The 19,434-nt window shown below is 34.7% G+C and overlaps 1 protein-coding gene and 1 long non-coding RNA gene across 2 annotated transcripts; one reads left to right on the top strand and one right to left on the bottom strand.

Moving 5' to 3' along the window:
• Nucleotides 1-9,368: 9,368 nt before the first annotated feature.
• LOC128226005 (uncharacterized) lies at nucleotides 9,369-18,320 on the bottom strand. The gene is made up of 2 exons (XM_052935896.1): nucleotides 18,223-18,320; nucleotides 9,369-9,605 (listed from the first exon to the last, which is right to left on the bottom strand). The coding sequence occupies exons 1-2, from the start codon at nucleotides 18,301-18,303 to the stop codon at nucleotides 9,369-9,371; spliced, it is 318 nt and encodes a 105-aa protein (XP_052791856.1). The 5' UTR covers nucleotides 18,304-18,320.
• LOC128228052 (uncharacterized) lies at nucleotides 15,596-16,538 on the top strand. Its single transcript, XR_008259883.1, has 3 exons — nucleotides 15,596-15,637; nucleotides 15,849-15,917; nucleotides 16,450-16,538. It is a non-coding gene; the product is annotated as an uncharacterized LOC128228052 (long non-coding RNA).
• Nucleotides 18,321-19,434: the final 1,114 nt, after the last annotated feature.

Genomic DNA, 19,434 nt, shown 5'->3' with positions numbered 1-19,434 from the left:
TTTACGAAGAAATAACTACCAGCTGGTTTAAAATAAAGCCGTGCGCCTGTCAAAAAGACCTGTCAATCACTGCATGGCGGGACGATGCGATAGCAAAATGGCAGATCTCCTTTAGTACGGGGCGGTCAGGTAGCGTAAAACTGCTCTTTCATTCAAGCAACAATGGATTTCCGATGAATATTAAATGTGGATTATTCTAAACAGTTTTACTGGTTCATTCTTCGTTAAGACACACTAGAGAGCGGTCAGGACATTGAAAACGGGAGCTTTAAAAAGCGATAATAAAAATGATAAATGTTTAGTTTCGTTTTCGAAACCACGTTTGCGTTTGTTTAGGAAAACAATACGACCCACCCAGATATTGTGACAGATATTGTACCAGATAAATGCGCATGCGCGGTAAAAGCAATTAATTAATCATGAATTGAGCAATAAGTAACGTCTATATTATGCGTACTAACACCTTTTCAGGGCACAGTTAAAATTTGTATGTGACAATATTCAAATACAAATTAAGCATTACCAATCAAGCAAATTTAGTACCAAAATGTGTACTCTTGTGTTGATCATTATGAATAAAACAACCTTAACGAGGTCATCCCAGTAAAGTGCTTTACTATGCAAACATACCATTAGTTATTCTTATAGTATAAATACCAATACTTTTTTTATTTTTAAACTAAAAGTACCATAAACGTTCATGTTTTGGTGTTTTTTTCATTTGTTTTGTATGAAAATCAATCCATTTTATTTGCTTTAATGACCTATTCACAAAGCCGCGACAAATCACAATCGCCAGATACTAGTTTAATGAAATTGACGCCTGTGGGATTTAACTTTCGCGCCAAAATACCACGTGACTACACACACGGAGGAGATATAAAGTTAAATGTGCGAACACAAAATAAGGTAGGGTTCATTTTGGCGATCTACAGAAAATGGTGAAAGCTTTCTCGGCCTGCGGCATCGAGATTGCAAAGGTGAACTCTAACATATACCTCGTGGTAGAGACCGGGCAAACCTGCAGGGTTTCTCTCCGTAAGTTGACTAGTCGGACGTTCTGAGTACTAAATGAATCAGTATGTTGACAGCGTAGTTTTGAGCTTAGCTTAAAAAGTGCTTGTCGGTCCTAATCATAGCATCGTCTATCTGGATCGGTCATCATTACATGTTTGTCCAAGTAAAGGCCAACTTATTTTACCGCATAAATAACAAGAGTGGCAGACTACCTTAAAAAGAGCTCGCCGTATGTATGCGAATCGGCCATGAGCATGATCAGCGGATAGTCCGACTTCTCCTGATCAGACCAGCTCTCCATCTCATCGCCTTTCATCCCATCCACTTGTCGGTGGTGTTCTGATGAAAAAAAACGTAAAATAACTTACTGGGAACTGCAATATTAGTACTGTGATATTGTATTGAATCGGGTTTCATTACCTGAGGTTGTGGTATAGCTAGGTAATTGTAAACCAGGGTAACGCTTTTTTTCTCTTTGGTTTGACCGAAAGGCCAAGACGTTCCTGACCTGCTGGAGATTGTGTAACACAATAATAATAAAGAAAAAATATATTTATTGTAATTATGAACCTAATCCGCCAGCTTTGAATTATATGCAAAAATAAGCACAAATTTCATATGAAGTTCTTACCTTGTAAAGGACATAGTCACGGGTTTTCATGGCGTTGTAAGTTTTGTTCACCATACAGCACAGGGACTCTATGGACTCTGTGAAAGCCGCCTCCTTTTACTGGAACACGTGGCATACACACATTTTAGATCATGTGACATACTCAGGTTTCTCATAAGCTTGTTTTTGTAGTTTTTCACATAAGTATTGTGATAGAAAAAATGTATCAAACATGTGTTTTTGTCTTTTTGTTATATAAAATTGATACGAAAAAAATGCGATTCTTAAGGCAGTACAGACTATTTTACAATCATGCATTCACTACTTTTTAGAAAAATCTCTATGTTTAGCAGCTATGTACGGACAAAGGTTAACAGTACATGTTTATTCGGTTAAGTGTATATATTTTAAAACGTATGTGTATTCAAAAGCTATACAAGTACTTTCAAGAGTGTTTGTCAATGTCTTGAAAGCGGCCGTGGTATACAAATAACTGGCAAATACTAAATATCTGTAATATATATTAAATGCAAAGAGTATAGAACATGGGGCAAAAGCTGGGACGTGGACGGAATGAAGCAGGTTTAAATAGATTGAGCGGAAATACAATTCGTGTCAATCATGAACCAAATTAAATCTTCTGTTGCTATAACAGGGGGAAATCCTTCCGAAAAGTGTCGGGGCAACTTTAGCGTTTGGTGCTACTCGTGGACAAAAATACGAGAGGGCCCGTCATTACGAGCACGCTTTGGTCCGTTTTAACTAAAACTTACAAATAAATTATTTAATTCCTTGATCTTAAAATAAAAAAAGTTTATACAGAAAATGCCCGCAAACCAGTTTTGACCCCAACAACAATAAAATCAAAGCGCTGCTTGCACTGTAGTATTCATGTGTATTAAGAAAGGGCAACTGCAGTAACTGTCCTGGTCATTTACATGTATGATACTTCTTGTGTACGCTATGACAAGCATCTGCTTCCTTCTATATAATATTCTACTACGTGAATTTCCTTGTTTAAGGGACTTAACTGAACATTCATTATATACATGCATTATAGTAGAAAGGTAAATGAAGGAAAATAATATCAATAGCAACCTTAATTTATCATAAACAGGACATTTTGTTCTTACTAAAATGTCCAGGAATTTGAACGCTGTTACAACATCAATGAATCAAGTTGTTAAAGTACACAGTACAGCTTAACCACATAGAAAAACTCCTTGTACACATTGTTCTGTTTTGTGGACGAAAAACTATTACGATGGTCGTTTTTGAGCCAATATGTGGGCCAAAATCCTTATCCTAAGTGTTGCATTATACAAATCCATGTAAATCATAATTATACTTAAAATAGAAAATCCAGCTTTTCCAAATGCCTCTTATCCATAGAACACAGTTGTACATCGTAAAGCTAGTTCAAGGAACTCATATTGAGTTGAGTGTTTCTTCATTCCCTTTCCATCGGCTGAATAAGGCAGAACAATTTAGTGTCATTTTATAACGTGCAACTCATTATACTCTTTATTCACAAGCATATATATATACTATTTTGAACTCACTAACCAGTAGATGAAAAAAATTCCAGAACACAACAGGTTGAAAAGCGCCTCTCTTTAATACCAATTCTCTAGCTCGCCTCGTTTGGTTGAGTCGCAGAGCAAAGTTCTGCTACTGTTTAATACCTCCCTTTGTTAATCAATATGAATTTTAAAAAGTAATCTCGAGGTTAATATCTAAAATTGTTTGAATTGTTCAACATTACGAGAGGTATTGAAATTTATCCGCGGTGTATGAGATATACACATTCATCATGTGACCGGATTGCGTCATTTATTATAAAGGAGGTGATACAATATAAGTTACAATGGTGTGTAGCTGAGAGCGTATAGTATTATCAGCCTCAATGGCCTCAAATCACACGTGTGGTACAATACATTTGTCTCAGATACCACTGAGGGTGTTACGTCAGCTACTAACACAATGTGTGTTTACCACATTTGATAGATACTATATCATCGAAGTTTTGTTTGATTAGTTGTTTTCGTCTATAATTTGTAGTGTACGAAAGCAAGTGTTCGAACAATCAGCTTCAAGAAAACGCTTGAAAAACTGGATAACCAATCTTCTCATAAACGCTTGTGTGTATTTCCCAAAATGTCTTTATTTAAACATATACAACCTTTTTTAATATCAAAGTATTGTTTTTGGCAACATTACTACTTCATAAGTGATAACTTCTCTTGGTGCCGTCAACTCGACAATTGCGAGAATATTAAAAAGCGCGCAAAACGACACATATGGACACCCGTCCATACAGGAGCCTAACGTCATAGCTAGCAAAAGCGCAACTCAACCGGATCCGGAAGTGACCTTAGCAAGTGAAGATGAATGCCGATCCACAAATTCCATGCTTAAGGATATTATGTCTTCCTTACTTGAAATAAGGTCATCGCTGAGCAACCGGATCATTTCAACTGCAAGTAGTTTGACACATATTCGCGATGAGATGACAGGAATAAAAAATTGTATGTTCAAATACAATAGAGTCGAAATTAGAAGATATTTAATTGAAGACGGCGAAGCTTGAAGAAACCAGTAAAAAATCGTCAGACATATTAGTGCGAAGATTGCACCCTGTACGAAATTAACCGCCTGGTTGTGAGCAGGAAACCAGGCGTCAAAATCAGACTAAAACCAGTTGGTTTTAAAAATAAATAATCTAGCACTCATATGGATAACCAAGCGTCAAATTTAAAACCAAGCGTCAACCAAGCGGAAAAGAGGCGTCTATATGCGAACATTATGCAAATGAGCTGGTTTTAAATTCCAGCTGGTTTTTGAAAAACCAGGCGTCAAAAACCAAGCGTCAAAAAAACAGACGTAAAACAAAAAAGACGTCAAAAAACTAACAGGCGTCAAAAATTGGCATTACTTGAACACAACCAGTTTGAGTTAAGAACAATTTATAGTTCGGAAAACAGGACAACAAAACATTGTTTAATATATTTTCTTAAAAAAGGCACAGCTGAAAATGTTATTTTTTACACATTTTTACTCTCACTTATTGTTTTAAGAGTTCATATTCTGTGTTTAATTTGTTTTCGACAGAATGAACCTTGTTCCGTTATCGCCCTATTTAGTTCTGCTGCTGTTGGTGATTCCGCTTCATTCTTTCTGCACCATCTGGGAACGTAATCTTTTAAAATAAATTTAAATGTATTTATTCAAATGATGATTTACGGATCTATAATTACAAGAAGGATGTAATTGTTATAAGATAATTCATAGTTTTACCTCATTCCTACATGGATTTATATTTGTAAATCATAAAAAGATAAAGTTTCAAAGGGGAAACTAAATGAAATAACAGTAAGCAACCCACCATTTTCAGCATGTTCTTTAGCTTTCCAACTTTCCCATCAAATCTTGTTGGTCACAGGATCCTCATCTTTGTCACAGACACAATATTGGTCATCTATGGTAATTAAATAGGATCATTAGGCACATACATACACACCCACATGATCATCAATAAATAAGTGAAGATCATGCTCAGGCTTAACAAGAAGAGTATATATAAAGTTAAATGCAGCTTATACTTTCATGTAATAGAAATTATGCATAAAATTATATCCATATTCTTAAACACATTGTATTTGTAACAATCACCAGGCTTCAAAACATCCCATTGGGACATTATCTTAAATGGAGGTTCAGGGAGCAATATACAGAATGATTAAATGCAGCCAGATAAATAATTGCAAAAACATTATACTTAATAACTAACCATTTTGTATTTATGTTCTTTTTACTGTGTAATAGTATTAAAGATACATGTTGAAACTGTTCTTACCTTTCAAATGATAAGGAAAAAGGTTTATCCACACAAAATATGAGCTTCAGAAACCGCCATATTGTTACATGATTCTTCTCCATACATTTAAATTTCCTACACAGATGAATGTTTACTTGATGCTGATTGGCTTAGATAAAAGTTACACATCACCATTGTTATTCCCTATATAATTCAATGTAAAATTATAATTTTTAGACAACATTTAAAGGCATTTAGAGCGAATGCAGGCTGTGATAACCACATATATTCTTAAAGTACAAGCTTTAAATTAACTTTTAAGCCAATAAAAAGGGGGGTCAAGTTATTCCGAAGAAAAATCACTCCACTTGAAAAACAAACTCTAAAAATTGCACCGTCCGCCATGACAGTTCTTCCAAAATGACCTTTCAACTATAGGGCAGCGGTTTATGCTTTAATCTCTACTCTAAATGATAAATCAAGCAAGAATAGATACTTAAGGTATAAAAGTTTCAGGAATAATGAAATTTTTGATTTACAGTGTATTGAGCATGTGAAAACATGTCTGTCAATCATAAGAACATTTTTTTTATTGAGAATTTTCCACACAACGGCAGTACATATGACGTAATGGTGACGTCATTCCTAAAACCCTTCAGGAAGCTTTATTGCCTGACTTTTGAATGGACTGATGAGCCCAGGCTGTTATATACCTGGACTTATGGAGGGAGAAATTTGGAAGCAGTACCAGTATTAAACTTTTAAGCAGTATAATGCTTACTGTTCATTTAAATATAAATGTTTATTGCTATGAATTTGATTTGCTACTTTTAACATAACAAAATAAATCTATAAATTTAGAAACATTACAACAAAAAATATATATTATTATAAATATATATTAATAATGATTTATTTTTTTGTGCAATTTAAGTCAAATTAAAAAGAGTTTGAAATGCAGAATATGGTTTTAATGTGAATGTTTACTTTGAAATGAATAATTTTCGAAAGAAATTCTAATGCATAATGCCTACATACAGTAGAGAACAGTATTTTTTCAATGATTTTCCACTTTCATTTTTTATTGCCTGTATAGAATTCTAATTTTATCACATTGGGAAACAATTATTAGACTTAAGTCACCTTGAGTGTCAATTTCTTTCTGTATTCCCGTGGAAAATTATAAAAAAAATGAAAAAAAATTTGGATCAAACTTGTACTTATGTACCACTAAAGATAATTCCATAGTTGTTTAAGTTTCTTGGAGGCTTTAATTTTTCCTAAGTTCCTTTTGACGCTTGGTTTGATATTGACGCCTCAAAACTTAGAGGCTGAAAAATTGTTATAGTTCCTTTTGACGCTTGGTTTGTAAATGACGCCTCATTTACTGAGAAAAATGACGCCTGGTTTGGCAAGAATTTGACGTGTCCTGCTCTTGTCCAGTTGGTTTTAAACACGTCGAGGCAAAAACCAGTTGGTTGACGCCTCTTTGACGCCCGTCAACCAGCTGGTTGACGCCTGATCATTTCGTACGGGACTCAATATCGGACAGTATGAAACACATTCAAGTCTCTCAAGAAAAAGTTGAGAACTACATCAACAGCACAACTATATACAGCAGCAGTTGCAGTCGGAAGTGGTTAGCCGGAAGTTGTGTCCACTGCTGCGGCGCCAAAAAACAATGATCTCCAATACGGTTTTCGTCAGAATCACTCATGTCAAACAACTCTTATACGATTAGTTGATTCCTGTTTGAAAGAAATTGATTCTGGTACGGTAGTTGGAACATTTTTTCTAGATCTTCGTAAAGCTTTCGATTTGGTGGATCACGATATTCTTCTACATGCATTGAGACTATATCATTTCTCTGATTCCAGCCTTAAGCTTATAACTTCATACTTACTAATGCGTCGTCAATGCGTAAAAGTAGAAGATCTACATTTCAATTTGTTAAAAGAGGTGTTTTACAAGACTCCATTCTAGGACCTCTCCTCTTTTTGATTTACATCAATGATTTATACTTTTCACCCAATAATTCCTGTATTGACCTCTTCGCGGTTGATTCCACTTTGCACACATCGGGTTATAGAGTGACAGATATTCAAAAAACATTACAAAATTATTTGGATTCAGTAGCTTCTTGGTACTTTAACAATAACATGTTAATTCATTCAGAAAAATCAAAATGCATGTTGATTAACAATGGTGACAAATCAAAACCCACCTCCCTGATAGTGCTATTAAAAATACGACTTTTGAACAAGTTACAAGCCATACAGTTCTTGGCGTTATTATAAATAACCAATAAAATTGGAAAGTGTAAGTGTTCAATGTGTGTAGGAAACTGAATTATGAAATAACACTTCCAGTGGCGGACCCACCAGCGGACGGCAAGTAAGGTTTTTTGGGGCACATCTTTATTGATTTAATTGTACAAATAAGTTGTTTTGTCACAATTTAAATTTTATATAAGCATTTAAGCAAATAAACAGTTGAACCTGATTGTCGAGTATAATAATTATAGTGTACGACACGAAAAAGACTCTTGAAAATGATATCGGGGCCCGAACATTCGATAATGAAAAATCGGCGTCGCATTTTACATAGACAGCTGAGCAAAAGTAGACAAATACAGCTGCAGTTATACACGTTAGTTTACTGTTTTCAGAACATATCAGAAATATAAGTTGTTTTAAACTGTTAACACGTGCACATTATATGTTCGTCATTGCTTTTAATAATGTCATCTAGTGTCAACAAGATATGTGTGTGCATGACGTGCATTTAACAAAAGTTTAAATACAAAACGTTGCCGCCTTGAAACTTTCCATTTCAGCCTTTATTATCGTCTAGTTCTCGTAATTATGCTAGGGCCTTAGTAAAAAAAACATAATAATTTATTTGAAACCCTTTTTGGAATTTGTTGTCAAGTTTTTTTTTTACTTCAGTTAACTTTAAGAACAATGACATACGAAGTACCTACAGTATTGTTGAGTGCAATCAATATACTGTAGGTTTATATAGCATTTATTCTACTGCATATATATGTGTGTCTCGGATGGATGAGTGGTTAACGTTTTAGCCTGTTAATCCGTCGATCCTGGTTCGATTCCCCAAACCGGCAATATATCGTTGTTGTTTTTTGATTCAATTGATCTGCCAAACATCATTGACGGTGATGACAAATGTTAATTACATGTCATTATATGATTAAAATAATGGATTCAAAAAAGTTTGATATGTTTATAACTAGTTGTGCCCCACATTTAGAAAGTCCTGGACCCGCCACTGACTTCTAAAACGAATTAATCACCTCTTGAGCAATGACATGCACAAACAACAATGCGTATATTTTATCCACAATGGACTATTGTTGTTCTATATGGAGCAGATGTAAACATTAACACACATGTAAAATATCTATTATTCTGAAAAAAAAGCTGCAAAAATTATTTTAAGAAAACCTGTTAAAACGTCATCCAGTCCATTGTTCAAGAACTTGTGTTAATTATCGTTTAAAAAAAATGTTCATCTAATGTTGGACTTATTATCTATAAGTTTTTGCATGGTCTCGTGCCTGAATTGTTAAGTGAAGTTATTTAATTTACCAATAACACAAACTACTCATTGCGGTCTGTCACCCATAATGATTTAAGTTTCCGTTGCTACAAGACTTACTATGGTAAGAAGTCATTTACTTATTTTGCTAACTCTGTATGGAGTTCTATACAACTTTTTATTCGGGAATCAACATCTTTATTTGCAATTCAAAGAAACCCCTTATGACAAAACATTGATATAGGGAATGATTGTTTGTTTAAACTCATCGTTTAAATGCGATTTATTTTTGTCTTTCATAATTTTGAACATTGTAGATGTTGTGCTTATCTTATGTGTTATCTTCATGAAATAAAGATATTATTATTATTTCCGATGATCTCCACGGTTACAGTAGAGAACTTGGTAGCTAGCACTGTCCGATCGACGGATGAATGAGGTGCCGCTGCGTACCGACCACTTCCGGCAGGGCGCGGCGCGGCTGTCAATGCGGGGAATGCCGTAGTACAGGAATTGGGATTCTGGAAGTGGACTGATGTTGGTGAAGTCACGCGATGACATCATAAGAAGCATCCTCGGATCGGTAGTATAACCTTTGGGTATCTGCAAGAAACCAATAATGACAAGATACTATTATGACAATTGTGGGGAAAATCCATATATTTGTGTATTTTGGTATATCCTGAATAATTAGGAGTTCAATATCGATGGGTGAAAGTGATATAAATGATCTTTGTTGATTTCATTCCTAGATCGTATTTTATTTAACGATGAGTTAAACACCATTTTTCCATTAATTTCCCTCGTTTCTTCCTTTATCCACGCTTGAGACACTCTCGTCACCCTAAGAAGGCCAGACTCCCCTAAAAACGCGCGTATAATAGGTCTAGTAGCATAGAATAGTTTAATGTTATATGAAACATGTTCTTATTTTTTTATATTATATGTTCTTTTATAATATCCACAAAGTTAAAGGATTCAATTTTCTAGCAGTAAAATAATTATACTTACAATTTTAGAAATGTATATGACATTCTTGATTGCGTAGCAATACAATTGTTTGACATTCGTATTTAATTTTAATGTTATCAATCGCATTCCTGAAAGTTCCTGAGTATTCATCTAATGCATGGCATATTACGACGAGAAGAGACTAATCATTATGTAACTTTTTGTTGTTGTTTCTTCGCAGTTAATCGAAGTGTGGATACACGTTATCAGACCATGGGCTACTTTCCACTTTTATAACTGTATCTCGGAAATCGCATCGGCAGATCGACATAACATTTTTAACTTTTGGCGAATTAATGCGCGCACGGGTGTATCAACCCCAGCGCCGTTAGAACTGCGGTGGTCACCGACCTAATTTACATTAATTTTTACATCGAAAATACCTAGTAAGCAATCTGCTCTAATAGCTACGCACTGCGTTCTGCATATTAATTAGCTTGCTATAAATGCGCTGTAATGAGTTTTTAATCTATGTTATGCGGTTAATATAGTTCGAATAAGCTGCGTTTTGCGTAATATAACGCTATTGAAATTGTACAAAAGGCAGTTATTTTAATATCGGCGACTTACCGAACGCAATATAAAAAGCAGAAACCTATATACCTGTGTTTAGATTTTGCTTCGGCCGAGGACCGATAATATCTACATGTACATTGTAGTTAAGAATAGAATGTGGATCATCGCATTCGGACAGGTTTATTCCCCGGAAATAATCTCTGAGAAGTCGTTAAAACCCGGAAAAAATATCAATTCATAATGTGTTAAATGAAATTATAATACTTCATTTTATCCTACAATCAGTTTTTTTGGTGACTGTAGTTCGTTCATGACTATAATTTATTGTCTATGTTTTAAATTGCCTAAATCGACTATTGACCTGCTACAATTTGTGACAAAGTCATGTAATGCAGAATGAAACGGAAAGTTTGTGAATATTTCTCAGTTTGTCTACGTAATTTCAGTCCAATGTCTTGAACATGTAGCATAATGCATATGCATATTTTTAAAAAAAAAACTGATATACATCTGTTCATTTTGTCCACGAGTGACATAATATATGTTGAGGGCATTATTAAGATATATGTACGTCAAACATACAGGGAATAAATAGTATGTGGTGATTCGATCCAGAAGTATTTGGCGTTGTAGAAAGAAGCCATAAACATAAACCTAATTAATATATCCAATGCATTTTGTTGGGATGCATTTGGTTTAGCTGGCATACCCTGGTAGTAAATTAAATACGCTTAAGTCAAGTTTAGAGTAGATTTTACTAAAATTTCTTAATGCTTTTCCCGTGGCATTGCATTGTTTATGAATCCAAAGCTCCAGATAAGGTTTTATATGATATTGAAAATTACTCCATACCTTATTAGTAACTATTTGGCGTATTCCACATTTCAAGTGACATACTTCATGATCTCATTGAGAGTCAACATTAAACTCTAAAAGTTTTCGCGAAGGAAATTATGAGCGAGCAGCCGAGCATATAAGTATCTTCCATGGCCGAGAGTGTAAGATAGGTTCATCCCGACCCGAGCGTAGAGTGTTTTGCGGAAACGAGGTTTCCTCGGTAAACCTCGTTTCCGCAAAACACCCTACGCTCGGGTCGGGATGAACCTATCTTACACGAGCGTTTAAGGTAGATACTTTTTCTCCCACCTCAGTTAAACCAAATTAAGTAAAAATGTATTTTTGCTGGAACTCTTTGGTGCGTAGATAAAATAAATGCGTATGGATATGTGATCATTCGTGGTTGGCATGGATATGCGCGCAGTGATTCAGATTATGTTAATAGTCAAATCGGTCTTTAAATAGTTCTGAGGAGAGTGAAGCATTATTTCTTGAAAGGTGCGTGAAAACTTTTTTATGGTGACATTTGAAGCGAGAAATAATTAATAAGCATTCTAAATATTGCCACAAGACAAGGTTTCTATGATGCTACAGACGACAGTTTTCAACAAGTTACAAGTTTTTTATTGGCAAATCGGCATCTTGCCTTTGGCCATTTACACATTGCATAAATATCGATATAGCCAAGACACAAACGTACATGAACAAATATTACAAATATGATATAAAATGCATATGAAAATGTGTGTGTGTGTGTGTGTGTATATATATATATATTCAATAAGGTAGGTAATTACAATCTAATGACCATTAAAAAGGAGATAAATACGGGTACTTGTTTTATCTTTGTCCGTGGGCAAGATAAGAATTTCTAGCAAGGTTAAATTTTTAAATCTATTTATCTGAGGTGGGAGAATATACTTTCTTAAGATGTTTATGTTAATTATGTCTTACAATTACATGACTATACCCACAAAACGTTGCAGGCCGAAAGTCATTCAACGCTTTTATTATAATATTAAAGCTGAATGGTTGATGAATTCAAAAACAATGATGAACCGGTGTTTGATCTATGTAATCTACGTTCTGTATGTTTATATTTCACCGCCTTGTTTGTACTCCCCGGCTGGATTCCCGTACGAAATAAAGGGGCGGATTCCGGGCGGAATCGAGGCGGAATTGGCACGGAATCAGTGAATTCCGCCTGGAGTATGTACGGTAATTATTCCGCCTGATATCAATTAATGTTTCTGGTAGATTCTGGGCGTAAAAATATTGGAAGTTCCAGGTGTAAACAAATTACGGGCGTATTTATATACTTTAACATTTGTGTGACAAGGAATTTCGTACTTCTGTTTTTCTATGCAATCTTTGGGGCGAAATATCCTACTTAAACATTTTAGTGGAGCGTAATTTCGAACTTAGCGTAATGTTTTCAGCCAACAATGCCAAAATCATTCGAATGTCATGAGAAATTATTGAATTGTTTGTGTTCCCTTTATCATTTACATTTCACATAGCGAGGTAAAAGGTAAACATATTCCATGTCATTTTCTTTACACTGCATACTCACATACATTTATTGTTTTATAATAAAAGATACAACAAAAATATAAAACTACAAAGGGAAGCCAAAAACATGAAGAAAAAAAACATGAACCCATGATTTAAATTTACGCTATTTTTTTATGAACTTTTAAGTCCACTTTAAATGTTACTTATGCCACATGTTGGAATATTTCAACATTAATCACTTTTGGCAATATTGAGCTAACCTCGGCCCAGTCGACTATAAATAATTAAATTCCACTCGATTCGAGGCCATCGTGTAAAATACTGTGCTACAATATTTGACTCACTGATAAGCCTAAAGGGCTATCAATGGGGTACAAGAACCAGCTGTTAATAAAAACTCGCCTTATCTTGCGCCAATCTTGTCAGATTTCCCTCTGCGAACCTAACATGTATTTATTCCGGTCATGTGTTTCTCAAGATGCCCACACGGAAACCATTACTGATAGACATACATGTACCGCGCTTTCAATCCGTCATTAACAAAGGATAACTTTTACAACTATTTTGTTTGATTTGCATCAAGTAATATAGTTCTATGCGATTAAGAATGCTTTATGTTTTACAAAATATTTTGTTGGGTATCAATATCATGTTTCTTACGACCATTCTACCTTATATTCTGCATTGTTACATAATTTTTCACCCGAAAAACATTAGTTTATCATTTCCTTCTGTGATATCACGCAATCATTAAACTTCACAAAATAATTTATATGAGCAAGGAAAAAACTATCAGCATTTAACCTCGGCTTTCCGCGAAAGTTTCCGAGAAGTTACTTCATACTTCACACTATAAATGTTCATATAGGAGGGGTTTACAACTACGTCATTGCTTTCTGCTATGTGTACCACGTGGTACACAATTTCCAGGAAGGTAGTACAAGAAATGTAAACAATGGCTACTTCTGATAAGGTTTTTGCAGTAACATTCACTGGAAATGATCTTCCTGGTGCAAAGTTTCTCTCAGAATTCAGTTGTTGAGATAAGTAATGGGCACAGTGCTGCTGAGGTTTAACTTCATCTGGGAAAAGACCAGAACTAATTAACAGGTAAGCAAATTATGCAATCCATGTATATATGTTTACATTTAAGAAAACGTATAATATTGTGATGATATAGTATGCTGTAGGTTTAACATATAAGATTTAGTCTAACAGCTGCATTTGGAATTATTTCACATATTGTAATATTGTTTCTAGCCCAGAATTGAGGTAAAATGCATTTGAAATGGATATATATCAGTTGCTCAGAAACAGGTACACTTTCTCTGTCTTATCATACAGCTGATCTTGTCTGTATGTCCTAATGTGTATTTGTGAATAGATGACATCTAACCAGGTACTAAATGTATAAAATAGGTTTCGATGTTTTATAATTAAGAAATTAATTGCATTTATTTTTTTCAGATGCAGTGCCTGTATTAAAGCTGGGGAGGACAAGGTCATCATAGTGCCAGTTGATGACGGATTATGCCATTTGAACTTAAAATGAATCAATGAAAAACAGTAGACAATGTCATGATTTATACAGGAAAGTGTGTAACATATCTGGTTCACACATAGTACAAATAAATATATATATATACATCGATGTGTTGTCAATACAGATATTAAAATATGATACTAAATACATTCATGTGTTTAGTTATAGTGTATGTATTTAATTTCAATATGTCTCTGCATGCCGCTTGAAAATGTAAAATGTGCAATTGCACTTTGTTTTACTGAAGGATGTCTTAAATACCCCATAAGCAATTACTAATTCGCCAGGCTCTAAGATGTGCGCAAACTGTGAGGCTATGTCACTGTCACTTTTGCTCCCTTTATCCACATCCGACAGAAATGTTATAGCACCAGAACTGGAATGCCCTTTCAAAGTTGCCTTATTTGTGTACAAAGAATACAGATTCCTTCACCGAAAAATGTAAACTCTGTGTAAGGGATTGGTATAAATGACGAAATTGATGAATGGTGGTGTAAAATTTAAACAGATCAACATCATTCATAAGCTGCTCAAACGATATATATTCTCTTTGTTTTACAGTATTTCCCCTATCTCTTTTTTGGACTCTCTTAAGTGGAATCAGGTTCACAGCTGGTCGCTGCATTTAAATTTAATTTAATTTGGATTAATGAAACACATGAGGAAGAATGTTCACACGTAATTGTCTTCCTTAATTATATAAGTTATCATATATATGCATACACACATATGGCACATTTCCTGCAAGACTTGATCAATCTGAATATTGTGTGTTTCTGTAGTAAGGTAGTTGAATGGCTGTTTGTCATACTGCAACTCTGCTATCACTTCAAATCTTAATAATAATAACTTGTTTACTTGTACGCTACATTCATCTGTCCCTCCAAGATGGCGGCCAAACGGTGCGTGGGTAAAAATCACCCACAGGTGCAACCTCTCTATTGCTGTCGGTGATACCAGAATGAAACTTAATTGCCGTACTCTGCCGACTACAATTATTATCTTTATTTTGATATGTTCGGATAATCATAATAAAAGTTCTACAGTATGCTGAATGTAGGGTTTTGGTCGTAATTTAAAAAAAAAAGTATTCAAACTAATAAATTTATGAAATGGAAATAACTGCATATACATGCGTTATTCTTGATATTCTTGCAGCCACTTTCACACGCAGAATTCGACTGCATCTCCAACAACAGATTTGGCAGCAAAGGTATTAAATGGCTTTCTCGATTAAACCTCTAAAGTGCTTAAATAGTGTACATGTACCATAGATATTATATAAAGTTAAGGGTAGAAATGAGAACACAGTTATATTAAAATAATATGGATTGTGTAAACAACTAAAGATACATCATCATTTAACTGTTATAAGGTAATTGTTGCAATTAATCAAACTTTTTTACATTTATCGGGCAACCTAGAAGGTCAACTTCGCAAGAAAACTTATGTCAGCCATCTCCACTCCTGTAACCGCATGCAACTCTAATGTGGTAAGAATACATTTCAATATGTTTGACCTTCTGTCATCACGTCTTCCCAAAACATAAGCATGTTCTTAACTTTTTATTGTCATACAGATAACAGAATGTTAATCAAACGGTTGTTACAGGAGTCGGTGTAACATTAATGAGTCCATCCATGAAATTTCAGTTACTAACGAAATGTTTTATGAACAATATTTATCAGAAAAAAATTAACCCCGCATTCAACGCTTAACTATTTAAATGTGTGTGCTGTAAGAAACAATTTTATTATTATTTATACCTGTTCATATGGTAATGATACGCTAATGGCATATATATGCTCAAGCCCAGAAGTTTGTGACTAAGTAAAAATTAAAAAAATATTTTCTTCACAAAACTTACTTAAAAAAGCATCTATTTGAAAAACAATTCAGCCAGCTTTGTAATACGGCATGTTACGTATGACCTGAAACATACAATTTCAATAAAAGGATACCATTTAAACTAGTTTTCAATATACAGTATTAGCAAACACTCCAAGGTTTCAACTTATTTACAGGTGAGGCTATTACCTCACAGTGGGGTGTATGGAACGAAATATGCACTAATGCTCTCCGAAAAGGGACAAAAAGAGACTATATGATGTACGACCTCCTTGACCAAGTGTTCACCAATATTAAACTGGCGAACTCCATGGGAGATAGGTATTGGACAGCTCCGCCCTGGAGAGGAAACAAAGAATAATGCTAGACCACTGGCAATACTTGAGGGTAGATACTGTATTACAAGTACATGTTACTGTAAATAGATTAAATACCATTTTAGGTATGACTGCCTAAAATATATGCATTAGACAGAAGTCAAAACTCATGGTTACCCTTTCACAAGTCATTGTGCAAAATAATCTACCTAAGACTTTATCATACACAGAGTTCAGACTTTATCATACACAGAGTTCAGCATTATAGCACTCTTCTCATAACTCTGCCTTTAATAACGGTGTTTTCTTTTCTTTTTTAAATACTTCCGGTTTTCTTATGATAAGAAATTTTGTGGTTTCCGTTGAATAACAAAAATATGTTTTGTTTTCAGAGTATGTGCTATGACGGAAGATGCTGCCATGACGTTCCCTGAAGTAGAATTAAATCAGGCCACCACTGAAAGGAACACGGATGCGCGATAACGGTTGAACACAATAGGTTGATGAACAATAGGGAAGTACTCATTCTACTGTGAAGTGTTCTAGTGACTGGAATTATATTTTATACCCAATATGTTATATTGTGTAACTTTTATTATACATGCAATGGTATTAATATTTGAAATGCAGAATAAATTGAGCAGGCTTTAGTATGGTTATTCACATTGTCTTTTTAATTCCATTTTTTTAAATATTTTTTCGCCTATAAATCATTGCGCGCATAACATTAAAATAAATTAAACTTCATGTGACATCTGTATGAAAATCCGCACGTTAACTTAAATTCCGCCCGTAACTGAAATTCCGTCTACTTCTGAAATTCCGCCCGTAACTTGAAATTCCGCCCGTAACTAAAATTCAAGCTTAATATGAAAATCCGCCCGTAGCCTAAAATTCTGCCCGGAATTTGGATTCCGTCCCACCTCATTTACATATTTCGCCCCGAGAACCGGATCCGGCCGGGTTCCGCCTCAAACACTAAAATTTATATTATTAAAAGTACGCCTGGAAAAGTTATCCGCCCGGAACTTATAGTAAAATTACGCGTCGATTCCGGGCGAAAAATTGCGTACGGGTTTGGTCACTTTATCAAGCTATCCGTCCTTTTGTTGATTTAAATGTTTAACCACAATTTCAATTTCATTTTCACATGAAAATAGTGGTGTAGATGTTTTCAAACTATACATTTTAGCATTCTGCCTCATTGATAGGCGTGTTTTTCAAAAGAACTATTGTATTGTGAAGGAATTTTTCGAGTTTGAAAACATGACTATCTGATTGTTCGTGTTGATAGATAGAACAAAATTCATCATATAACGCTCCGTTACGTGGTATGGTAAGGTGAAACTAAATTACCGCAAATTGAAGTGTTTAAAATTGGAAGACGCGTTTTTATTTCACAATATAATGACGGGAAAATTAAAAGGCAATGTTGGCACAAACAAATGTCCGACAACAAAATTAACATAATCAATACGCGGTTTAGAATTTTGACCCTTCTGCCCTTCCATAATATGTATGCATCAGCAAGTGCCTGGAAATGAAGTTACGATAAAACCATATCAGAAAAGCAAACGAGTTGTATGCTACAATAGCAGTCAAGGTACTTGTAAATAACAACAAAAATATTACTTTATTAGTATTGTAGGATTGACGATCCTCAGACGTCTTCGCAGAAGTGACGCTGTCACAGAGTTCCGAGTTAAGCGCCATGCGCCAGCGTCCCCATGTGTCCGGATCGCGCGTCGGCTGCAGCCGCGAGGAGGGAACGTTCATTTCGACGAGGGTCGGCCATTCTGTTGTCGCTATATGTAGCTTCCGATCGCTTGACTCCTCGTGTTTTAAGAGCTGATGCTGACGTTCGAAGTTGTGTGAAAACATGATCTTATCTTTGCGCTGGAAAATAATATTTTTCAGTTAAGCTCTTGAAAGGTATTAGAATTATTATAAGTGTTGGATAAGTACTTTACGATGGCATATTAAAGAGGTTTGTGAGATGTGTGGTATGTCCCACGTGTATGAAGCTTATGTTTTAGGGAATAGTCGAACAGTGGAGTGTGCTTTTTCCGATGCTAAATTCCAATGTGCCTTGTATAGGTGAGGCTAATCCTACAGGTTTTCAAGTGACAAATGGTGTTTCAAAATAATGTTATACATTTAGAAAAAAAATACCCAACTTAACATGTTTATTAAAACTTTTTTCTATTAATGCGTTAGTACTCAAAATAAACATTTACCTTTTTACCTCCACATTATCTAAACAAATTGTCTTTCAATTTATGTAAGTCTACTATTATCTCAATTCAGATCCCATTTGGTAAAACCAAAGCAAGGCTTGTAGAACAGGCTAGCTGAGTCATGTTCTCTGTGATTCATAAATCTCAAAAGCTTTGATCACATTTAGTTCTATTTTGTGCAATGATTGTCCCTATTCTCATTATATGGATGTGAAATTTGGGGTTTTAAACATTTGTTAAATATATTTAAGGTATATCGGAATATTTCATAAACCAAAGAACTATTGTAAATCGTGCATGAATAATTTTGTCAGGACTGGAAGAGCACTGTAGATGTTGTTCCCGAATGCCTTTATATCGTATATGTATACGTTTAACGGATTATTGTTTAGAAGACAATCGAGATATATTGCCTTTAGGCCATTTTGGCATTGGAAGTTATCAAAGAGTATGCACTCTCTGTAAAATAGATATCATTTGTGACGAATTCCATTGTCAGTTGAGTTACATCATTTCAATGAAGAAAAAAGTTCATTCCAAAACGCAAATGTAAACATCTTGCTTTAAACAAACTTAATGGTTTTATAACTTAGAACTTTATTCTTGT

Source organism: Mya arenaria, chromosome 3, assembly GCF_026914265.1.
Source record: "Mya arenaria isolate MELC-2E11 chromosome 3, ASM2691426v1".
Classification (NCBI taxonomy): Eukaryota; Metazoa; Mollusca; class Bivalvia; order Myida; family Myidae; genus Mya; species Mya arenaria.
This window is presented reverse-complemented; position numbering and strand designations above follow the sequence as displayed.